This window comes from Podarcis raffonei, chromosome 6 (assembly GCF_027172205.1).
Source record: "Podarcis raffonei isolate rPodRaf1 chromosome 6, rPodRaf1.pri, whole genome shotgun sequence".
In the NCBI taxonomy this organism is placed as follows: Eukaryota; Metazoa; Chordata; class Lepidosauria; order Squamata; family Lacertidae; genus Podarcis; species Podarcis raffonei.
In genome coordinates this window covers 68,433,276-68,458,816 of record NC_070607.1, presented here as the reverse complement: position 1 = coordinate 68,458,816, position 25,541 = coordinate 68,433,276, and the positions used below count along the sequence as shown (strand labels likewise).

At 39.2% G+C, this 25,541-nt stretch overlaps 1 protein-coding gene across 3 annotated transcripts; it reads right to left on the bottom strand.

Moving 5' to 3' along the window:
- Positions 1 to 273: 273 nt before the first annotated feature.
- Positions 274 to 22,736, bottom strand: LZTR1 (leucine zipper like transcription regulator 1). Of its 3 annotated transcripts, none has more exons than XM_053393788.1 (20): positions 22,421 to 22,724; positions 22,255 to 22,317; positions 19,368 to 19,424; positions 18,693 to 18,772; positions 18,032 to 18,140; positions 17,134 to 17,217; positions 16,259 to 16,316; positions 15,330 to 15,469; positions 14,043 to 14,244; positions 13,744 to 13,854; positions 12,739 to 12,831; positions 11,830 to 11,925; positions 11,049 to 11,232; positions 10,600 to 10,769; positions 10,224 to 10,380; positions 8,300 to 8,426; positions 6,250 to 6,399; positions 5,281 to 5,386; positions 4,119 to 4,199; positions 274 to 1,261 (listed from the first exon to the last, which is right to left on the bottom strand). In XM_053393788.1, exons 1-20 carry the CDS (start codon positions 22,585 to 22,587, stop codon positions 1,145 to 1,147), a joined length of 2,352 nt encoding a protein of 783 aa, XP_053249763.1. In that variant the 5' UTR covers positions 22,588 to 22,724; the 3' UTR covers positions 274 to 1,144. The 3 variants fall into 3 exon arrangements, with proteins under 3 accessions (XP_053249763.1, XP_053249765.1, XP_053249764.1); XM_053393789.1 differs by having other exon boundaries at positions 1,164 to 1,261; positions 4,046 to 4,199; positions 22,421 to 22,736; XM_053393790.1 differs by lacking the exon at positions 6,250 to 6,399 and having other exon boundaries at positions 22,421 to 22,734.
- Between the last annotated feature and the right edge of the window lie 2,805 nt (positions 22,737 to 25,541).

The following is a 25,541-nucleotide window of genomic DNA, read 5'->3' as shown; positions in this document are numbered from 1 at the left end:
GATCACCTTCTGAGTTCTCCAATATGGCATACCTGTGCATGCCTCTGTTACTGAAACTTGTAACTGACATTTTGATTCAACTGCAAAACATGCTCTATTAGTTAATTGAAAGGTCTGCTTTATTCAGATACATTTTTTTGTTTCCAAAAGCAGTACAGTGAGATTAGAGAAGCAAGCAAAAAGAAAGCAAGCCAGCAATTCAGCTATACTCCCTTTGTGGGTGGGTGGGGGGAAATGTTGAGGTTGCTAATGAAAACACATTTAAAAAAAAACTGCAGACAAACAAGGAGACAACTTTTATTTGATCAATTTCTATGTGAATGTTTTAAGGTATACTGAGAACTTAAGTGTGCAAAATATCAGGCATTAATGTTCCCTAATTAAAAGATTGCGTCAAAGGCTTTCGAGAGTACACCACATTCCAATATACATTTACATTTTTTTGCTGCTCTGCTTTTCAGAAAGTATATTCAACCTTTAAACTACAAACAGACACAATGAAAGGTATAACATTGTTTTGAAAAGAGTCTTTGGTGACATCTGCTTAGATGCTGGGAAAGGAAAAACATCTACGACTTAACAAATATATGCTGGATGCACCTTGTCAACAGATGCTCCATGTAGTGACTTGTTACACTGACGGAGAAGCAGAACACAGTTTTGGCTGCTCTACTGCATTCATAATTACCTGAAGCCATCAGGCACTGAATCGTTTTTCCTTCAGCTTCTATATCTCAGTCCACCTGATTAAATGTGCCAGGCATCAGAAGTGTACTGATGGGAAAAGGAAGCAACTTCTGTGTTTGGATAAAACCATTTTGTCGTGGTTCAAATGTGATGCTCTCAAGGACAAAGAATCAAAGAGGCATTATCAGTAATAAAGTTAAGTAAATATTTGTATCAGGTTTGTTTCTTAGTAGTGCCAACATGCCTGAGAACTGTCGCATCATCTTCTCTTTGCATCCCTGTGGTCAGGTTCAGGTTCAAATTTACCTTTCACACATTCAAAGGTTTTCATGCTTTGAGGACATTCTTCACCAGATCAACGTGGAATGGTAACAAAGGTTAGACAGAGACTGGTGGTACAGGTAGGAAAAGTGCCATCTCTTGAAGAAAAAGTGCAATATGAAGAATACGGGAAATCTTAGATATCTGAGCCAAGTTCAGCACATTGCTTGTCTGATATGTGATTTGCTAATGATTCTATGATGTCAAGTAAGAGAGGCTGACCGAGGGACCGAAGGTTTGGCAATTTTGAAACCTTCAAGAGGAAAAAAGAGGGGGAGGGAATTAGTTTTCACTGTAACACAACAATGTTTGAAACACATAGAATAATAAAAATGATATTTGTTTATTTTGTAGGCACCATAGCCCATGCCCATCTGATGCCCTACAAATGTTTTGGACTACAACTCTAATCAGCCCAAGCTCACACAGCTGTGCTGGAACTGATGAACGTCAAGGGCATATGGGCAAGTTTTGTAATGCCTTCTTTCAGCCTCATTGTATCCTGTTTGTACAGGTACATTTTTATTATTAGTTTATAGCATTTTAATATAATACAGCACTTAATTTGTTCAAAAACATACACACAAGAGCACTAAGCATTATGTACCATAATATTTACATATTCAGGGATTAGGTTTCCAAACATCTCAAAATTAAATATTGGAACCAACATAAAGGATTCTGTAGGGTTGTGTTTTTTTTAAAAAAAGCAAGTGTGCACCCTTGTATTTTGAAACTTTGTATTCTTTTCCCTACTTTAAAAAGTCCTCACATTGGTGTCATTTGCAACTAGAGTTTCAAAAGAGCACAGCACTTGCAACAGACTTGCTTTTAATTGACTCCTTTTAAATTCTGAGCAACAGCCATACTTTTCCTAGTAGACAGTACAATCTCACTTCTAAAGCAAGCAAGCAAGCAAACAAACAAACAGCATCAAAAACATGTTGCATTTTTATTATGTGTCAATACCTAATATTCATAATAAAAGAGTGTGGGTATGTGTAAAGTAATAACACATTCTGCTTCTCAAACTGAAATCTCAAGTCAAAACAAAAAAAATTTTTCCTTCCAGTAGCACCTTAAAGACCAACTAAGTTAGTTCTAAGTTAGTTGGTCTTTAAGGTGCTACTGGAAGGAAAAAAAATTTTGTTTTGACTATGGCAGACCAACACGGCTACCTTTCTGTAACTGAAATCTCAAGTGTCTTTACTTGGACTTTGTTATTTAAACTCACATGCAACTACTCATTCTACTTGCTTATTTTATAGCTTTGTTTTTCATCTTTTAATTTTCTTCTGTTGTTATAATTATACTGTGTTTTCTATACATTATAATAAAAAACTTTACCCCAAAAAAAAAACCCCTCCACTGAAATCACAAGAAACTCATAATACCCTCTTGACCATTAAATATTGCTAGTTTCATCCACCAATTTCTGCATCAACGGTGGAAAAGGCTTTTCACTAAGATTACAATACATTGGCTTATTCATATATAAAAATTCTATTTCAGGAATCTATTATACCCTCAGCATATGTATTTGACTTTAAAGGTCCCCAAAAAGGGGACAGTAGCATTATCAAGGGATAAAAGAGTAGTGCTGTTAACATTGGTGGAAATCTGCCATTTATCAAGGAGGAAAAAAGGTACTGCATTGTCCTGGACAGTTAGGTCTCCAACACAAAGAAATAACAGAACATAAAACTCCGGGGGGGGGGGGGGGCACACGATTTAACACTTACTAAACTCTGAACAAGATTTTGTAATGAGGCGTAAAGCTTTATTCTTAAAAAACCAACCTTTCTTTAGCTTAATAAAACTGATCAGTTTAGGAAACAGAATTCCAATATAACGAAACACTTTTTACTTGTTACGCAAGCGGGTTTAGTGAAGATGGAACCTCCCCCCCCCCAAAAAAAAAGCATCTCCCTTCGTCTCTTCTAGTTTTCATCTCTCTGCAACTAAGCAGAGGGTGTTTCTGGAACTCATTTTATGATATTTTTTCAGAAGTCAACAGAAAGAGGTTTTATAAATATTTCAAAACACTGTAAAAATGTAAATAATTCAAAGAAAATGTCCAACCTACAAAGAGCTAGATTTCTTTAAATAATAATAATAATAATACAAGGATAGCCTGAGCCACAGTGGAAGCTTGGGTTCTTGCTGGCTTTGCAACTGAGATGACAGGTGTGGACCAACAATGTTTATCCAATAATTTTTAATTTAAAGTTAGAAGACAGGCTTTTAAATATATATATAATTGGTCTGCGGTTGGACAGGCAGTTTCTTACTGACATCACAGACACTAGCCCATCAGCCCAATGCACTACAGCTTCTACTACAGCCCTGTAGATTCTCCCCCCACAAAAAAAAAAAAACCCTGAGAAAGGAAAGGCATGTTTGGATTAAACACTGCAAAGGTACTTCAAATCAGCTTCACTGCTGTTAAATGTTATGCATTTCTTCATCCTTATTGGGCTCTTGAAATGGGCTAGAGGTAGCAATATGGAATTTTGAGGATTTGTTCCTTTGAGCAGGTGACCTTTCTATGACATATCACATTCCCTGCATTTCAAGAGCAGGTTGTCATGCTGTGTGTCTGGGGGTGGGTGGCAGAGCTCCTGCTTGTGAAACACATATCTAAAGCTCCTTAGATTCTCTGAATATTTTCAGAGATTTTTTTTTAAATCTTAACCAACATAAATGTATATTGCAATTCCATGAAAATAGCATTTTGCAAAGTTGCAGAAGATCTTTTCCCTGGGATAGAAAACTGAGAGTTCTATTTACATTCATTACCAGAAAGGACATTGTATGCTATATGGCCAAATGAAACACATGGAAACAAGGTACATAGAACAGTCAGTATTTAAGAAGACAACAAATAAAAGGTAAAGAGGCACTGAAGAAAGGGAAAACACAACCACAAACATGTAAAAATCATGTTAGTGACTATATATTTATCAGTGTTAAAGACAAGTTATAAAAGCATAGCACACAGTCCAAAGGGAGGAACAAGAATGAAATGGAGGACTACCTTAAGCTGTTTTCAACCATGGAAGTGAAAGGGGACAGCAGATGCCCAGAACCCAAGAAAACATCCAACCAACCTTGGTGAACTGGTGAACAATGATATGCAAGCAGTGTCTCTTCATATCCAGAGCCTGGGTCTTGTCAGCTGCCTCTAAAATCTGAAACAGAGTTTCTACATTTTTACTATGTTAAAAACAACAACAAACCAAACCACTTTAAATGTTTAATTGTTTAAGAGCAGTCTTTATAGATTAATGGTGCAATGCTATTGTAAGATCCACTGGGGTGAGCAGAATTAGGATCCAAAAGATCTCCAGCTGTGCTGAGAGGTTCCCAGTACAGACAGGCTACACTGGCTTCCTCATCCTCAGCTCAGGCACAGAGACATCAACAGAACTCCCCGATCTTGGCTGAATCAGGACCCAGCTGGCTGAGCCAAGCCCAGTGACTCTTAAGCCAATGTAAGCCCTGAGAAAGGGGAGTTGCATACAGCTCAGTCAAGGAAACTGGCAACTGAGTGTAAATTAGGCCATCAAAAGGGTGCTGTAACACACTATTTTAAAAGCTTGTTCTCCCTCTGCTAGGCTTAGGCTGCCTCAGCCAGCTGTAGCCCGACTCCTGAAATGAGTTTGAATCCTAGTGTATTTGCACCGGCTTAATTTACACCAGGCTTGCTTTATGCCAGCTTCTTGTGTATAGGATCGCTCCCAGGATTTTCATGTTTTCTTGTATTTGAGGCAGAAAACAGCATAGAACTAGATACTGATTATGCACCCTCCATTTTTAAACTGTCATAAAGCAGTCATAAAGTAATTGGGGCCATTCCATAAAACTTAACAAACAAACAAACAATTTTTTTAAAAAAAAACCAAAACTTTAGAAAATAAAATAGTAATTGGGGCAATTCCTATGATACTGCATCAGTTCAAGTCTGTTGTAGAAATATATTAAGGATTTAGCCACTTTGTAGGGTGTCTTTACACCATGGGGCCAGTAGGATGCAATCCCAATCTACGCACTGTTTTCTACGGGAAGGAGTGCATTTAACCCTCTTTAGGCAGTGGCCGTAATGTTTATCTGGGAATGTGAATTCATCTTACAAACCTCCAAGACAAAAATTTATGGGTCTTTTATTTGACAAGTTTCCATAGAAAAGAATACGTTAGGAGCTAATTGTAATTACAGTTATTAATTGTAATTGTAATTACAGTTAGTTCCTGATTAGGTGGTAATAAGTACCTGGAGCACGTTTTCCACAGTAACATTCATTTCTAGGTTCTGCTTACAATATGCCTGGAGTCGGTTATTGTAGAATCCATAATAATAAGGGGCAGCAAAGAGGTAGCTAAAAAAAGCCAGTTAAAGAAAATTCATGTTTCAAGTTGCAAGGAACAGAGGTACCATAAACCTAAATGGAATGGCAATAAGGATGAACAGAGATTTGACCTCTGTCTGCTGCATTCTCTCTAATGTGTTATTGTTATAATTGCTGCTGGCTGCCTCCTTGAAAGTTGTCTTTGGCTCTGGGCCATGCATAGCACTGCCACATCAACCATGCTATATATGCAGCTGCTGTTTCCAGGTTTTCTGTGAACTCAAACATTCTGAAGAGACAGAATAAGCAAAAAATGGAACGAAAAACCAGAACTAGTGTCCTTGAAGAGGATCAATTCTTATAGTAAACTGCCAACTAACTGGCTTCCTAAACTGAAACTATCTGTTTGTCTGTCCAAGGATTTTGGCCAGGAACAGCACTAAGGAATATCATAATCTATACAAAGAAGTATGGGAAAGGTGCCCTGGGAAAACTACCCTATATTTTTACACCAGATGGGAGAACCAAAGCAAATATTCAGTGATTCTCCAGTCTTAACTGTGTTTGGAATATGCTGAGAGACAAAAGAAAAATGAACTCATCTGAGCTTTTAGGTTAATGCTCACAAAAAACATACTCTATTTACTGTTCCGTTTGACTATGCAAAGCTAGCCCTTTCCCCAAAATCCTATTATACCCTTTAAGAGTCATTCAAAGACTTAGCCTAGATGTACAATATATTCATTGACAAATAATTACTGTTCACCTCAGTATGGTTTTTGCATATTTATAGCTGAGAAAAATATGTGAACTGGAAACACTAAAATGTTAAGTACATTTTTATAAAAGTATCAAGGAAATAGATCCAGCCTATATAGTCAGATAAAGGATACAGAGAATCTTCAGGAGGCATGTTCACTTCACCATAATAAATATATCTTAGCATAGACTCAAATGCTTGTTTGCTTGGAACCATCTCACCTATTGAAATATTAACTTGCCCATCTTCTGGCATAAAAGAACGAAACATAGCTTCAAAGTAACTGGAAAAAATGCAAATGTGGTGATGCAAGAAGAAACAGGGTCAGCCAAAATAATTAAGGCATTTTTCTGCTACTGTCTGCTTTTCATAAGATTGTTTCACTAATTTTTAGCCAGCAAGAAAAAAAGTGGATGGTGGGAGGCCTAAGGCATTTCTAAATACCTCTTTTATATATTAAATTGCTTAAGTCTAGGCTTATCAAAATGCAGAATTTTAACAAGCTTTTTCAGAAACACATCCCATATCATGTCTTGAACAAACAATGATTAATGCGTACCAACTAAGTAGCATTTCTAAATTTATTTCTTAATAATCTATTTCCCTATACTTTCCTTCAGCAAATTTGCTTTAGGATTATACTACATGCATCTATAAAGTAGTCTCTGCTCTATGAAAGCTTATGCCGTATTACAATTCTTCAAAAAATTCAATGCTGTCCCTTGTAGCTTGACTTCAGAAAGTGGGTGGTTTCAAACTAAATGACTGCATAAGCAGAATGACTTCCACTTGAACAATGTGGCTTGAACAATGTCCTCATCCTTCCCCTGTGCCGTCTACAAATCTGTTGTTCGACTCATGCAATAAGTTATTTAGCGTTGCTTTAGATACAATCTTATAGATTTTTATCACAATGTGTTGATTATCTTACCAGTGCCAGGATGTCTGTGTTGTAACCAACACTGTCTTGTCAATTGCCACTTTATCCATTTTGCTTTTACATAATTCTTAATATTCTTTTTGCATTTGGTTCCCCTCTAACTTCACTCTTCCCCACATGTGTGCACAAGCTGACCAATTTACATCAAACACCCGTTGAAGTGGACTCAGGTCCAAAAAAGCTTTCACTATACAGTGGTACCTCCAGTTACGAACTTAACTTGTTCCAGAGGTCCATTCTTAACCCGAAACCATTCTTAACCTGAGCCGTGCTTTCGCTAATGGGGCTTCCCGTTGCCGCACGACTTCTGATCGCATCCCTGGGAAAAGCTCGCTACCGGGAGCACCTACTTCCGGGTTAGTGGAGCTCATTACCTGGAGCGCTCATAAGGAGGATGGTACGTAACCTGAGGTTCCACTGTAATAAATATGCTAATCTTTTAAAGTGCAACAAGACAGTGTTGTTTCCCCTGCAACACACTAAGTTGCCTATCCCAGAGAAAAAAAATACTTTTGTATTTCTCATTCCCCAATAATTTCTGCAACCGCTCTTAGCAAAACATTCCATTAAAAGTTGGTAGTTTAAGTGTGGCAGTGGCACAGGTATCCAGTCAAATTTACGATCAAAGTTATCTATGCTTTCCAGAGAGGTAGCCTGGTTAGTATGTTGCAGCAAAAGCAATAACACTGTGGCATCTTAAAGGCTATGGTAAGATACTATCTTTCTTAGGGACTGTTTGACATTACTCCTGATTGTGAGAACAGGAGCAGATTTCAGCTTTTTATACTCCCCCCACATTTCAGCTTCTTATACTCCCCCCCGCCCCCCATCTCTGCATATAAGCCAACATCCAAACCGGGGCAGAGGACACAATTATTTTAACATGGATCTCTGATGTTCCTGGACATCAAATCTGTTTTGCACTGTGTATTCAATATCCATAACACATCAAGAGAGATCCCCATTCCAACAGCAGCGGAACTCCATTCAGGAACTCACTTCTATATGCCATAAAAGAAACAAGGAGAACAGAAAGGAAACAGAAACCTAAGAGAAATGAAAGGAGGAAGTAAAGCCCCAACAGCTGAAAGTATAACTCTGTACCACTGAATGACTGATCTAGTAATAATAATTAATAATAATGTTAATATTTGCAACCCGCCCATCTGACTGGGTTACCCCAGCCACTTTGGGCAGCTTCCAGCATATACAAAAACATAATAAAACATCTAAGTGAACATACCTGGAGCGGGCTGCAAGAATAGCTTTATGAGCTGGCCTTGGGTGACCATCTAAGAGTAGAGTTATATCACAGAATTCTAGTCCAGCACCTTCCAGATAGGCCTTCATATCCTGAATCAATGAGGTTCCTGAACATGAACATACAGAGAATAAATGTAACACACAAGTATGGATCAATGTATAGTTCAAATGAATATGAATCTTTGGTATTTTCTGTGAACCATCCTGAGACCTCTGGGTATAGGGCAGTATATAAAATAAATAAAATAAAATAAAATAAGTAATAATAATAATGAGTCACAGTTGTATACTGCTTTCCTTTGAGGGAGGAAGCAAGCAAAATATCACATTATTAAAGGAAAATTTAGTCCAAAATTATTAGTACTTATTTCATTTAACTACCTATGAAGCATCTCAAAGTGGCTTCACAATAAAATAAAAGCCACATATAAAAACAACTGCACGTATACAAACAGTAATTATATATATAAAACAGTTTCAAAGCCAATACAGACACTGTCTGGGATAAAAATCTCCACTTATAAGGTTTTGTGAAAGAGGAAAGTTTTCAACAAGAACCGAAAAAAACAACAAACAGTGCCTCTTTGATATGAAGCGGGGGAGGGAGTTCCAAAGGGTAGGTGTCACCAGACTAAAGGCTGGATTTCAACGCTGTTTAGAACAGACCTCCTGATAAGATTGTACAGTGGTTCTTCGGGTTAAATACACTTCAGGTTACATACGCTTCAGGTTACAGACTCCGCTAACCCAGAAATAGTGCTTCAGGTTAAGAACTTTGCTTCAGGATGAGAACAGAAATTGTGCTCCTGCGGCGCGGCAGCAGCAGGAGGCCCCATTTGCTAAAGTGGTGCTTCAGGTTAAGAACAGTTTCAGGTTAAGTACGGATCTCCAGAACGAATTAAGTACTTAACCCGAGGTACCACTGTATTTGCAGGATGCCCTCACCTGCAGAGCACAGCAACTGATTGGGTATGTAAGGAGTCTTTTATGTATCTGGTCCCAAGCTGTTTAGGGCTTTGTAACAACATCTTGAACTTAGCCTGGAAACTAACTGGCCACCAGCGAAATTCTTTCAGAAGTGGTGTAATATGATGGCAGGAAGCCACCACATTTTGCAAGAGAAAAAGAACTGGAACCATTAGCACACTCATGACACCTCACTCCAGATCCCCTAATGACCACTCACAACAGCTTCATGTAGATGTTAAATAGGAGAGTACACTGTGATCCTCCTTAGCATAACTGCTAGGGGTGTTGAGAGATAATCACCTCAAATCAACCAAATTGATCACCATCAGTAATGAGGGGGATTTGCACGGCTTAAAAATAGAATTTGCAAACAGAAAAGTGGTATCTAAGAGTTTCACTCTTTCCTATCCTATAGTTTGGTCAAATGATTCTCTTCAGCAAGCCACTGAGTTTTATTTTAAGGACAGCCCTCTACCAGCATTACGCAATAAAATGCAATGGAACTAACTAGGTATGCAGAACCAGATACTGATAGGTACTCCAGTTCTCAATCTGGGTAAAAGTTACACCATTACTCAACCCAGCTACTAAGACCAGCAACAAGGTCTCTGGTCTTCATGACCCTTTAGTGGATGGTAACCTCTTGTCAGCCCATCAATAAGAGCTAGCCAACAATCAGATTTCCATTCTCTCCCCGCTAAAAACTACAAAGTGCCACTACACTATCCTCTTAAGATACATTTTATTTCAAAATAACTTTTTTACTGAATTTTGTTCTACATCCCTCTATCAACTCTTGAAAGAGTTAAAGTAGTTGTGCAAGCAGAACTAAATGACAGCAACAACTGAAGACAGTCATGTTCAGGATCTGGGTCATTATTTACATTCATCAAGAGCCACAAACTATATTTCATTCAGGAAGGAAGGTGCGTTACCAATATCAAGAGGCTGATCGGAATGTGTTCGAAGTGGAGGTTGCTGTTTTCTTCGTACTATCTCCACGATCAAAGCTGAGGAAAGGTGTTCAAATTCCTTCATCATTATTACTTGATTAAAGTGTGATTCTTTTACTACAAAATTCAGGCAGTGTTCCTAAAGGAAACAAATAGTTGCTTGTCATCTGAAGAACCACCACCACTTTAAGAAAAACACAAGTCTGTCATATTTCTCCTGCAAGTAATCTTTGAAGAATCTACCAGCAAGTCTTTTCTCCCTCAGAATGTTCTAGAATGGGATTTAACCAATTAGGCTGGTTCTATTTGGACTAGGGTTTTTAAATGAAATTTTATTCATAGTCTTGCACACACCTACCTTTAGCTGATCTAACTGAAGTTTGTTCGCATTTTCGCACACAACAAGCACATTCTGCAGATCGACTGAGGCCTCAATATACTGGACACACAGCTGTTCCAATCGTGAGAGTTTGAAGTTAAGGGCCAATTTGTACACATCCATGATTAGCAATACATCTTGCACATGCCCTGTACAACACAAAAATATATATTAAAAACTAATTTAATTTAATGTACTGAAGACAGAGAGAAAAGTGTGACAGTAGGCAGGGAAAGGTTCCCTGTTCCAGTATTAAGAACAACTTAATTGGGCTCTACTAGCATAGTATGAAAATGCCCTTGAAGCACGGATAAATAACAATGTGTTTATGGATTGAAACTACATAGTTATTATGTGAAGAAACTCTGAAAGAGGCTGAGACAGAAAATGTACACTTCTTCTCCTAGGAAGCCATTCTGCTATCCTACCTCTGCGTGGGTATTTGATTTTGTCGGTGTACAGGAACTGCATGAGCACCTCAAAAGGCTGGGCTTCAGCTTCCCGGATGGTCACCTCCAGCAGCGGCTGCAGGCGGCACAGCTTGACATTGTTGCCTGCTGTCTCCATCTGGGGTGTCCCCTCTCCTTCCTCATCAACATCTTGCTTAGATTTCTAACAGCACAATGGGAACAAGGAAAGACTGAACCATCTGGGCAATCTTACAGCATAACAGCACCCCAAAAGCATTCATGCATTTAACCATGTACAGATAATATCAGGCAAACCAACTTTTGTTTTTAACGTAACTTCGGTACTAAAAACCTAGAATGGGGTCACCAATGTTGTGCTCTCCAGATGTTGTTAGGCTAGAACTCCTATCAGCCCCAGCCAGGATGGCCAATGTGCAGGGATAATGACAGTTATAGTCCAACAGCATTCAGGTAAACATGCTAGTTATCCCTCACCTAGAACATCCTGTTTCTTAAACAGAACAAACAATTCTGACATAGGTGCTCATCCAGGTTAACAGAATCCAATCAAAGCCTCTGTCTTTCAATTTATCAAGACAAACTTATGTAGGTACTTAGAAATAATGTGTCACCCTTTTTGATAGATATTGCTGTGCCATGTCAATGAAACTGCAAATCTGGAAGTCATGAGATTAACCACAGAATCAATTCTTCAAAATGTTTTTCAGAATGCATGCCATGACAATGACGGCTATAATAGCTAAGCGTCCCACAAGGAAACCTTCTCAGCAAATCATACCTGCTTCAATCTCTCTCTTGCCTGTGTAATTTTCTTCCTGAGCCACTTACAGCGGGCTGTGACAATGGCTGTATGTCCTCGCACTCTTTCTTCCTTCTGTCAAACAGTTGAGAGAAAAAGAATTGCACTCTTTGACAGTTATAGGATTTGACAGATAGCTGAATTTTAAATCTTTTAACTTGCTGCAGTAACAGCTGATGAGATGCAACACAGCAGAAAAACCACCCTTATTTTCATTTTAAATACATGCAATTCCCCATTTACATGCGAGTTATGTTCCAAGGCACTGGGAAGCACATAAGCCTGCCCCTTTGCAGTGCCAAAAATGGCGCTTGCATCAGCGGTCACGCACATGCCAACTGTGCGAAATGGGGAGGTACCTGTACAAAATGAGATTGCTACAGATGTGCAATAGCTAGTATAAACCTAACATTATTTCAATATTTTCCAACATCAATATTACACCATCCATGTTGATATCATGCAAACGTTAACATAGTCTTGCTGGCAATTTTAAAATCCTGAAACCAGGGGTACAAAAAGTGACAAGCAGAGATAATGGGCAATATCCAGTTAAGCATACTACAAGTATATGCACAAAAATCAATGAACGTAAGTTCAATGGGTCTACTCTGACTGGACCTCACTCAATGTACTACTCCATTTCCCTATTTCCTAAATAACAGTGGAATATGGCACTATCATACCTACCCCTATAACCTATACATAGAGAAAACTCTTCAGTGAAAAAGCACATAAAAAGCCAATTTGCAACATCTGTTTCTCTCCCTCTCCATCAAAGTACTGTATATAATTAAAAGCATCTGATGTAGTATTGTATCACAACTGTATCTCTTTAGCCAGGAAGAAAACAACTTCTGCTCAACATTTCCATTAGAACACACTCACCTCTCCAAGAACAAATTCCAGGTCACTGAATTGCCTGTTTTCCCACAGTCTTCCATAGTCATCATGTAAAGTGCATTTGGGATAACAAGAAAACTGAAAATGAGAGTTGAAGTTCTGTTAAAAGTCTGAAATGGAAAAGTTCTGTCGTTGTGTTGCCATATTACAAAAGTGTAATTATTAAAGTTGCCATTGGAACCAATGTATTGTTGTAGTATATATCAGCCAGCTGTAGAATGACTTACAACATTTGAACAGGAGCAGTGCGAAAGAAGCATCCAGGCCTAATTCACAGGTGCCAACAGCGGTGTAGGTGGCCACTGAAATGTGTGTAGTATTAGTGAATTTCAACATACATCAACACAAATATACAAAAAAAATCAGGAATATATGAATAGCTAGAATAAAAGTATTTCACATGAACAGCTTGTTGCACTGAGCCATCTCAGAATAGCTGTGTTCAAGCAGCCACCCACATCACTTCTTATATTTGCAAATCAGGTTTTTGCTAAGTAGGCAGAGGATAACACATTTCCATGACGTACTTGTGATTCTATGATGAGATGCCCCGTGCTCAGGTAGAAGGATATATGCTCTGGCAGGGAAGTTTGCATATATCAGCCAGGTGCAGCAAAAATTAATATGAAGCTCCTGTTACATTTAAGCATCTTTGTTCTCGATTCATATGGGTGCAAACTCATACTGGCAACTATTTTGGAGAGCTGCCTAATGCTATTGTTATGGATATGAATGTTGACATAGATGTGGCACTCTCTTCCTGGTCACAGGGCCATGCTTCAAGATGAGTTATTTAAAGAACATTGTTTGAAATGTTGATGAAATGGTTGAACTTACATTGATTAAAGTTTCACGTTATACTTTAGAATGAAGCCAAATATAAACACTTTTAAAATAAATTGTTCTTTGCTGTTAAACTTGGTCATTGGGAAAAAATAATAATTATCATAATCTTAAATGAAATGAACACCAGTGGTTTTAACGTGTTACCTGAAATCTGTACATTTCTCCACTCCTAATGTTGTTATCCACTGTTCCACCAAAGATGTACATTGCATCACAGATGACTGCTGCAGCATGAAAAAGTCTTCCAGTTGGTAGCTAGAAGGGGAGGTCAGGGGGAGGACACACAACATGAACAGACATTATATCTGTCAAATATATAAAACAGAGATTTTTCAACCCAAAGGCCACATTTCCCTGATGGCAACTTTCTGGGGGGTTATTCAGCAACATCTGGAGGGCTGAAGGTTCCCCACACCAGATTTAAATCTTAATACTTTTTTTACCTCGCTATCTGGGCTTGGCTGGATAACTTCCCATGTCTGAGAATCTACATCATAGCAGTGAAGTTCATTAGGCAATGTGTTGTCCGCAGCGCCACCAAACACATAGAGATGGCGATCAAAGGCAACCATTGTGTGACCATATCTCCGCTGTGGGGGAGGAGGAGAGCCCCGTAGTAAATGCTCAGTCGGAATTCTTGTCCAACTGAAGTAGAAAACAAAAGGTTTTAGTGGCTCAGTCCCTAAAGACACACATGAATCCATATACACAACTATGTTATCTTTCATTCTCATAGCATACCACAAGCTGTAGTATGATATCAATTCTATAGCTCTTTTCTTTATGTGTATATTATGTATTTTGGATCTGCTGTCTTGTCTAAGCTGCAATACTCACTCAGACTGCAATCCTAATGACAATCCTGAATACAGTGCGATTATTTCTGAACAGACATACGATTGTGCTATTTCTTTTAAACTTATTTTAAATGCATTGGTACAATGAATTTTGCTTGTAAGCAATAAATGTAAACATTTGCAACATATGGGAAAGAAGTACAAGCTTTTGTCTGAGTAAGTGACTTTAGTAGGTGCATATATTATAAGTGCCCCAATATGCATCAAGTGAGCAGAAGAGCAGTCTGTAATACAATCCTTGCCCTTCATGGGCGAGGAGAGCTACACTGCTTTGGCTTTCTGGCCCCAACCTGGTGTGTCAAATGCATCAACAATGCAAGATGTCATCTCACAATATTATTACACAAAAGTAGGGGTGGCTACTCCCAAACTGGGGGCCTAATTCAGTACCCAAACAAGTGTTTATACTCTCACGGTCCCACTAACTTTGATGGGAGCAGAAAAAATATAAAAGCAGACACAGTGCTGGGGTAGGAATAAGAGGCTTAAAACTGCTCCACCCAGTCCAAATGACAATCAGCTGCAGCTACAGCCCCCTTTACATTTTTATTAGTATTTCCATACTTTTTCCTATTGAACTGAACCCCCCCCCCAATATTTTGTGGGCACATTATAAAAATCACATTAAATACTTCAACTGCTTCTATTTCACAGTACAGGCAACCCCCAATTTGCGTGGGGGTTTCCTTCCTGGTTGTCACGTGCGATGGCAGAGCACGCATAAGTCCGCTCTGCCTTTTACACCCTCGTCTGGGTCCAAAGTGACACACACATGCACCATCACATGTGCTTTGAACATGCACAAAATGGTTGTTCCTGTATTATTTTTAATTCAGCCACAATTTGGTTTGGGTTGGGTATTTTGATACTCACATTTTTTCCTTGAATTCAAACTGAAAAAGATTATTGGTAATCTTTGCTCCGCTCTGACCAGAGAAGACAAACATCTTCTCTTTGCAAACAGCTACAGGAAAGTTGCAACACGAAGGAGGAATCTCACCCGTTTGCTTAATCTGAAAAGCAGCAACACAAAATAGACCATATTTCATCTTGAAATTAAGCCGAAGGTCAATTTCAAGTTTGGACTGCTCACTCAAAACATATACATATACAAAACATATACAACAACTATGTTCTTAGCAAACCATGCAATTGTTAACATGCTCCAAATGTATTAAAAACACAAACCTTACTAATATCTTGCAATACAATCTTATACATATCCACTAAGAAATATGACCCACTGAGAACATGGGAATGATCCAAACAGCCTTCTGTGTCCATGGTTCTCTAGCAAGAACCCTTGCTCAGCACTAAAAGACACCTTCCTCTCCACCTAAAGGAGACAGGGGAAGAGAAAGGCTTCTCATGCTGTGCTGCTAAGCTCTTTGATACAATAAGCTCCCTCTTCCCCAATTCTCTGACAAGTGCAAAGAACTTGGAAAAAGAGAATGGATGGCCGTCTCTCATAGGTGCTTTAGCTGAGATTTCTGCGTTGCAGGGAGTTGGACTAGATGATCCTTGGGATCTTTCCAACTCTATAATTCTATGAGAAGGCTCTGTGATAACCCAAACCAGTCCACAATTCGTGGGCCCTTGGATTCAATAAAAAATGTGTGGCAAATGCTCCATTATAAATGTATATCAAAGCCATCAAGGTGTTCTGGAGAAATGGTTAACCTTCACTATTACCGAGGAATTTAATTTTGACAGGACTAAGCTTTTCTAGATCAGATAAGTGACACAAACTATATCAAGCACTAAAATGAATAGTTATTTTTTAAAATATCCATTCCTCTTACCTCTTCCCAACAAGTTAAATCCCTGTCTTGTAAACTAATGGTCCACATGTCATTGAGTCTGCATCAAGAGGAAAGATCAATTTTAAAATACTCTTTAAAAGCTGATCACAACCAGACTGGAGTATATTTTACTCCTTTCACATATACAATAAGATTCCTTCCAATTTGGAGACTGAATAAAGACCAATCTAGACATTACAGACACATGCACGCAACAAACCTCTCTCACCTTTCCCCCTACAAAAAGCAGCTGTGGAGAGAGGGGAATATGAAATGGAGAGACAGTATGGGAATTAGCCACTTCCTTTGTGCTGCTCCCCACACTCCTGATGTCAGCAAGCCTTTTATTAGGGACTGAGCCTTCAGTGTGGCAAGCCCTGTCCTGTGGAACTCATACTCTCACCTCATTTTATGAGTTACACTGCCTTTCTGTATGTTATGAAAATGTGGTTTCTAATGTTTAAATAAATAAAAGTGCTTAGCAAGGCATTTGGCACAAAGTGTATTACTTCTAGTTTGTTCTTGTCTGCACAAGAGGCTCTAAAGGATGGGAATTATCAATTCCCAACAGTGAAGATATTTCAAAACTACTTTAAACATGTTATTTGATCTTCCTTCACATCAGTTTCAGTTGCTCAATAAGCTGCACACATGCCAGATCAGGTCTTATTAACTACAAGTTTCTAGATGTCATCATGGTCCGACTCTAAACTTAAAATACAAATTAAGAAAACAGTAGGCTCTAGCACAGATGTCCTAAGAGAGAAGAGTTTTTGTTACAACTCAGAAAGACAAAAAACCCTGTTTCATATTTAGCAACACTGAAGCTGGATTATTGTGTGTGAATCAGAAGAGACCAGAAAAATGCTACCTACCGTGCATTCCCATCATATCCTGCAAAGATCCACAATTTGTCACTATAGACTGTTGCACCATGAGCTGACCGGGCAACAGGTAATCTGAAATAAGAACAGACCTATCAATCATTTTTTCATGACGTGAACACACATTTATAATAAAGGCAATACGTGGTATTCAACTAAGTTTTTCTCTGAACATACCCAATGAAATAAATGAACACATCTGAGTTAGATCCATTATTTTCAATTAGTCCACTGAGTAAACTTCCAATGAATATCTCGCCGCCACCCAATATGTGCCTTGATGCCTAAAGAAGTGGTTAGTAGTATCTAAACTTTACGAACTGGATCTAGAGAAATGCCAGAAGAAGGGAAAAGGTAACATTCGTGTCCCCCTACTCACAACATGGCAGTCCCCACATAAGGCTCTCAAGGGCAGGGCCAAAGTGCTGTCTGTCGGCACTGGGTGCAGGAGCGTGTGCTTGCCCCCCCCCCAGCAGGGATGGAGCGCACCAACACAGCTCTCACCACTGCCAGATCAGAGCAGGGGCACAGAGTGTGAAGAGCACTCTCTGCGCTCACCCAGGCACCTGTCAGCTGATGGGTGGGCATGGGGGCATTGCCCCCCTGGGGCCCCCACACTATGTTACTGCTTGAGGGTCAGGGACCCTGCTGAATGGGTTAGGCTGTGGTGCATAGCACTGGGGGTGGGGTCCTAAAAACTCCATGAGTGGAGTTTACTGAATTTAAACAGTGCAAAAATTGCTGTTGTTTATTGGCTGACTAGCACTAATGCTTTTTTTTTTAAAAGGACAATAAATTGCAAGTATCTTTGCAGGCTTTATAATCATATTCACTATAGTATAATAGCAATCTCCTTTTAAAAGGTTTACACTGATGCACAGGCTTTTACCTTCCTTCAATCTTCCATTCAGTCCACTGACCAGTTGCAAGCTTGTATTCAAAAAGATCATTTTTATTCTTCAAATTGGAATTGGAATAAATGTCTCCAGTATAGCCACCTAGATGATGATAATGTGATTGCAGTAAAAGGGATATTAGGCACGATTTCAGATTGAAAATATTATTTAATAAAATTATGGAGCTGAACAAGGCAAACCAACAGGGGTGCAGACCGCTATATAGCTATCAGTAGAGATAGCCCAAAATTCAACTTTGATGCTTTTTTAAAACACACACACACACACACACACACACTTCTGATCTACTGCATCTGTATGCTTTCATGATCATCTATAATTTCCATTGCTCAATACAGCATTATTCATATATTTTAGTATCCTGAATACTGTACATAAATTATCAAGAATTAAGCTGTTTGTTTGGATATCCATATTCATGCTACCCATTTGAATTAAGTTGTGTGCCCTCTCTACAAAACTGGCAAATTGGCAATTATCTACTATATGATGACACAAACACTTTTATGATTCCACTTGTCAATTCTTGCACTAGTATTTGCTGGACAGCACTTTCACAAATCCAGCAAGACCTCAAACATATATTTATTCAGACTTGCTCACAGATAATGATGTAGCTTACTAATAACTTACCAAATACAAACATACTGCTTCCATAGACTACTGCTGAATGGTGATATCTGGGTGCTGGAGGGGTCCCTGTAGTAAAAGCCCTGCGCAATGTAACACAAAGCAGTACAAATGCAAGAGTACTCTTTTACAATATTTTGTAATATTTTACAATATTTTATTTGTAAGGATATTTAAATATTCATAGTTTGGTGTGCATTTTAAATGCATTTTCTATTGCACTATTGACTCTAATCTGATTAAATAATTTGTTCATTTCACACTTTTACAGATGCATGTAATTTGTGGTATTTTGAGAATTTTCGTAGAACATTTTAGAGTCTTCGAACTGCAGAAAACAGCAGCCACTAGATATATTTTGTTTTACTATAAGAAAGCATTATTGTAAATATAGATTTTTAGCAAACTTCCAAGTTTAGGATTGTATCCTAATTTTATAAACAAAGGGTTGAGGCCTTTATTACAAGTTTCAAAATTGCCCTTCTTTCCCCATCTAAAACACATCAACGTAATTTGATTACAAACCCACAGTAGTTATCAAATATACACTAGCCATTAAAAAAATGCAGCATGCCAATAATATCTAATTTTGTCATCCATTTAGAAGGTCTGATTGGTTAGGCTTTAAAATAGATGCCAAAATAATATATGAAATATTCACTAGAAATATAGCTGTACCTGCACCAAGAACAGTCCTTCACGTCAAATCTCAATAGGTCATTCAACATGGTTTTCCTTCAGAATAAGGAAAATAATATATACAGTTATCCTCAGACATAACACGTTATTTAGTTTTTAGACCCCAACCATTCTAAGCAGCCGAAAGTACAAAAGAGATGCTTTGTACCCAAAACAAATAAGAGCAAACACAGTAATTCACACTGGCCTGGTTCACTCACAACACAAAGCCTTGGTTTGTTTAACCAAATTATAGTTTGTTTGAATATTTGAACCAGCCTATGGGCTTACCAGGATTTGTTTTCTGGCAACAAGCCAAAATATTGAACCAATGTTTGTTGGTGGGTTACAAATTTTGGCTTTTTTAAACTATGGCCTATCATTATGTCTGAATACGACCATCTTGATGAACATTGGTTTGTCTGGCTACTCTGCCCCAGACTTTGCCAAGCTACAGGGGTATAAGACAAGAGCAGACAAAACACAAACCAAGATTTGGTAAAACAAGCCATAGTATGTTTTCTCATCTGTGAGATGGCTTGAAGTTTGCTGAACCATGGTTAACTCAAACAATGGCTATGCAATATATGCGAATGTTGCTATTTATAGCACTTGTTTATATTACAATTAACTTTACCAGCTATTACACTGATTTGCTAAAATATTACACATTTATTATTTGCTGAAACCGTCCTGGCTATGCCTATCATAATTTGGGTTTAATTACTGTTAACTAATTTGCCACACACATATAATGTGCATTTGTCTCTATTAGTAAATTGCTTTGAGAAATTATACAGATCTGCCATCCCTCAACATGGACTAAGTCAAGATTGCAATTTTCTACCACAATAATTCTACCACTTGCTTTGAATCCCATAACCAAGATCCAATTTTATAATCAAAATGCTTTTAAACATAAATTTCTTCCAGCATATCCACTACTAATATCTTACCGAGTTTCAGCAGTTACAGGAGAGATATGACAACACCAGGACACCAGAGTTTTATTTTGTTTGCAAATGATTTTTCCTAGCTATCTTTGAAGTCTTTGCCTTCTCTTTATTACAGTGGCAATAATGACATCTTATCATACGAGACAGTGAAGGAAAATTCATGATTTTAGTAATTTGCAGGCATCATCCCCAACCCCTGAGCATTTTATAGTTGAGGTGCCACCACAGAGCAGGCCCTTTCCCAGCTTCCTGCATAATAGACTTCTATTGTCCCCCACCAATGATCTTACTACATCAGCAAGTCAATATGTAAGGCGATGCTCCAAATACTTAAATCCCAAGTTGTACAGGACTTGACAAGTCATTACAGTACTAATATTCTGAATGTGGCTCAGTAGCAAATTGCCAGTCAGAGCAGGATCAGTGGAATATAATCCTAGTAGGCTAAACCACTCAACAGCCTTGTCAACAGTTCTTGCTGAATACTATTGGACAGCTATATTCTAGATTGTGGATAAAGATGGCAAAGATGGCATAATGCTGGGAATGGGCTAAGAGGAAGCAGCTTATACAGTTCATTATTATTGTCCCCATGGGAGTGGGGAATGATGTTGGAGACAAGGCAATACTCAGTTTTTACTGTTAGTTTTATATGCTGCCAGTAACTTTGTGTTGATTGTTAATGCTACCCACTATACTAATACTACCCATAATAACATTGTTATTATTCCCATATTGCCTGGATTTGCTCTAAAACAAAGATTTTAGATACCAAACATAAGAAACCAAAAGATAATAAGCAGGCTTTTGGGTTTTTGGTTCCTTAGTAGAGTTTGTGTCAGAACTTCTTTATATTCAGCAGAAAGCAAAACTAGAGGTTGATCTTTGTTAACTGTAATTTGTGAAAACGGTTTCTAAAATCACACATAATTTGAGCTTTTGACAAGGACTATTTATTTATTTATTGAATTTATATACCGTCCTATAACTGGAGGTCTCAGGGCGGTTCACAGAACAAAATCAAAATATAAAACCACAAAATATATAATCAAAATAAAAACAACAATCCAGTAATGCGCCCCCCAAACCTCTAGACACTTATAATATGATTTGACATTCATATATGACACATACAGAGGAACCATCATTTTCAGGGCAACCCCTGTCACAAGCCTGGCAAAGCTGGAAGGATGCTTGATGATCTGATAAAATGGATAAGTCAGTATTTGTTATTTTAACTCACATGCAACTGCTACATGCCTATTTTATAGCTTTGTTTTTCATATTTTAATTTTTGTCTGTTGTTATAACTGTTCTCTCTGTTTTATATAAATTATAAAATGAAATAATAATGTAAATATATATATATATATATATATATATATATATATATATATATACACACACACATACACTGTATATATTTTCCCCTACCCTCACCCCCAAATCACAACAGCAAGCAACAGCAAATTCAGCTCCTCTGGGCTGCTCTTTGTTTTTCCCTATTTCCTGTTTTAGGTACCAAACATCAGAAACCAAAAGATTTTTATTTGCATGCGTAGCTTTTGATTTCCACGGCAAATCTCTCCGGGGAAAAAAAACATTCCCCATCAATCACCGCACACTTTCCAGTTGGGTTTAGGGTTGCCACTCGCTTTCCCCCCCCCCCTCCCTAGCGGGGCTCCTGCGAATATAAGCGTGTGACCAGCAACAATTCCACAGGGGAGCCTTTCTGGTAGGGAGACAGTGATAGGGAAGGCTGGGGAGTTTGTGGAAACTTTCACCCCCATCGCACTGCTAAAAGGCACAGAGGGAAGGGAGAGAGAAAGCGACGGCGGCATCAGCCTCGCCTACGCGAAGGCGACCTGGGATCAAGATTATGAACTGCCGCCTGCAACGGGGTATCCGCGATTCCCGGCAAGAGGACTCACCCATTATCCCCGCCGAAGACGTAGATGGCGTCTCGATAGGCGACCACGGTGTGTTTGCTGCGGCTGAGAGGACGAAGAAGAGAAAACGGCCTTATTTATCCCTCCGATAACCCGTCAGCCGCCGCCCCCTTCCCCTCACACCGCCGCCGCCCAGCAGCCTCCTCACCGAGCCCCGACGAACTCGTCGCAGGGCGGGAGGCGGCGCCACCGGTGCACGGCCTCGAAGGGCCCGAAGTTCAGAGTCAGGTATTCGACGCTGTCCGAGCAGCTGTGGTCGAAATCCACGCTGGGCGCCACTTTGGAGCGCCCGCCCGAGCCGGCCGCATCCGCCATGGCCCGGGCAAGAGAGGAGGAGGAGGAGGGCCAACGACGGCCGGTAGAGGCCAGGGCGGAGCAGAAACTACACTTCCCGGCATTCCCGTCTCGCCTCAAGAGGAACTGACGCTACCCAGGAGCGCTTTTAGTCGTCGTCGTGGCCACGTGAGACTACAATCCCCAGCATGCGAAGCGCGTTCTGACGCCGGCATTCGGACGGCTGGACCGTAAACTAGAACGCGGAATGAAGTAGTCGCGCAGAAAAGTCGCCTGGAAATGGCCTTTTTTGCCACTGTCGGTTTCAGTGATGCCCCAAAGAACAGACGCAACGAAGAAGACCCCGAGCTTTAATAAAAATCTTAGGAACCGCCACATCAAAGGTGCTACCGCGCCAGACGTGCAGCTCTTTCTTCCCAGAGCGCCAGACAAGACCTGGTTGTTTGCTTCAGAAATGGGCATAAAGATAAATAAGAGCACTGTGGTGGAGAATTAATGCAATAAACGTAGCTCTTGGTTTAACTATGGCATTCAGCCTCCAACATTTAAAAGGGCGTTAGCCAAATTCATGGAGAATAGGGCTTTCCGTGCCTACTAGTATCGGAGGCAGTTTAGGAATCGTAAGCTGGGAGAGGAGAGCGCATCTGGCTGGCCATTGCGAGCGCAGGATGCTGGACTACAGGCGCCTTTGTTTTAATTCAGCCGGGCTCCTCGAACGTTCTTAAGAAACAAAAAACAGGATTTAATCATCTTTAGCAAACAGAAAATCCTTCTCTGCTCTATAAGCCCCGAGAAAGCCTGCTTTCCACACTGGTGCTAAACCCTTAAGAAGCAAATCCAGAAAAACCAGTCTTAACTTGAATTTTCTCAGTAAGATTCAGGTAGGTAGCCGTGGTGGTCTGACACAGTCGAAATAAATTAAGAAATTGTCCAGTAGCACCTTAGAGACCAACTAAGTTTGTTCTGAGTATAAGTTTTGATGTGCATGCACACTTCTGCATGCACACGAAAGCTTATACCCAGACCAGGTGCTACTGGACGGTTTTTTAAAAAAATATTTATTTATTTATCACTAAGACTCTGGATAGCATTTAACTAGTGTTTATCAAGCTTCCCTATGTCCAGTAAGGCAAAAGAATCACATGAAACAGGTATCAAGTTCTTGTGAAGAGAGGAGAGAAGATAAAGAGCCGTTAGAGGCTGTGTGCCTCCTGCAGCCTTGTCACGTTAGAATGCACAGAATCAGAGCACGCACCTAATCAAGTTGTATTATTTGTAGAACTGTTTGCCTAGCTAACACTAGGCAAAATCTTGATGATGCAGCACACTCAAGATTGGAATTTTGAGTCTAGGAAAGATCAAGATTGGCAAGCATTTCCCCTGCATTAGAATAGTAAAGCAATAGTTCGTCCCAGACTGGTTTTTAAAAGGGCAGGCAGATGCCCTGGAAAAAGCTTGCAAACCGGACATGATAGCTAGAAATGCAGTGCTTGCCAAATATTGTGGGTGTATGGCAACAAATAGATGTAATTTTTAGGCACCAGTGCCACACCTTCTTATATCAGCTAGCTAGTAGCCGGTAAACCAGGGCTGAGGAACTAATGGCTTTCCAGCAGTGGATCACTGGCCATTGTGGTTGAGGTTGATGAGAGATACATCTGGAGGGCAAGATACCACATCCTTGTATTTAACAATTTAATGGCAAATTCTCTATCGGATAAATACATCCTTCCAGTTATCTTTTCCTGAGAGCCCTTATGTAGCCTGGATTGTATTATACTTATCCCTGCTAGGGCTAAAGAACATCAGGAACTAAGACTGCAGTCCTATGTACTTAGTTGGGAGTAATACGCATTCAGTGCAGGACTTCTGAGTAAACATGAAGAAAATTCCACTCTAAATTGCTTGTTGTTATGGTTCTTTACCTGATTGATAAGGCAATATGCACATGTACAGATGCTGGCCAGACAACAGTGAAAAGTTAACCAAATGGTAAGCCTTGTTGTAAAACTAAATACAGAACATATCCAGGATTAGTCATCTGAATGCAGGCAGGAGTTCCTGCATCATTTAAGCAAATAGATGCATAGTAGCACAGGAAGGCTTTTGTGTGTAAAATAAAGCAGACACTGAACATTTATAGTGTTTATTAAATTTTATCTACACAGAATCAAGATACAAACAATATTTATGGATAGCTTTAGCTCAGTTTCTAAAATTGCAGTTGACCAGATCTAACCTCTGTTCAATTTTTATGAAGCTCTGAGAGTTCCTCAGCAAGATAAATACATATAAAAAGGGGGAAGTTGCTTGCATTTTCCTTCATCAAGGAGTCTGGCATAGATGTATAGCAGGCATTCATTTTAAGGAGCAATAAAAACATGAGGTACTCAAAGTCCATCCTTTAGTGTGCAAAGATAGTTTAAGATTACAGGATGATTTTTAAGGGACAATGAATGTATGAGACATAAGCTGTTTCTAATATCCTAAATAATAGTTTAATATGCTATCCTGAGCTATTAACTCCTGAGTTTACATTTTAGCTTTATGTACTTCAAACACAGGATGTTGTGATTTTTACAGTTCTCCTATGTAAAACACATTTTATAGACATACCTTAGAAAAGGAAACAGAAGGGAAACCATTCAAGTGGATGTTTCACACTTGGGGTAGAACCAAATATAGCACTAAATCTTGCACAATGGAACCTCTTCTTCCTCTCCCCACCCCATGTGTGCCCCCCTAAATGTACTCTGGAACATTTTTGGGGAGGAGATTCCTGTTGCACAAGCAAAAATCCTTGTGCTAGCAGGGCATGGTAGTTGAATCCCATCCGTGGTCTTTAAAGTTGATTGTGTCACAAGATTGTTCTCAGCCAACTAGTCTTTTTTCAAGTTTCCCAACTTGCACAAAAAAGCCTTAAGGCATTTATTTTTTACAGTTCAACGGAATATTTTTGGCAAGACAATGAAAAC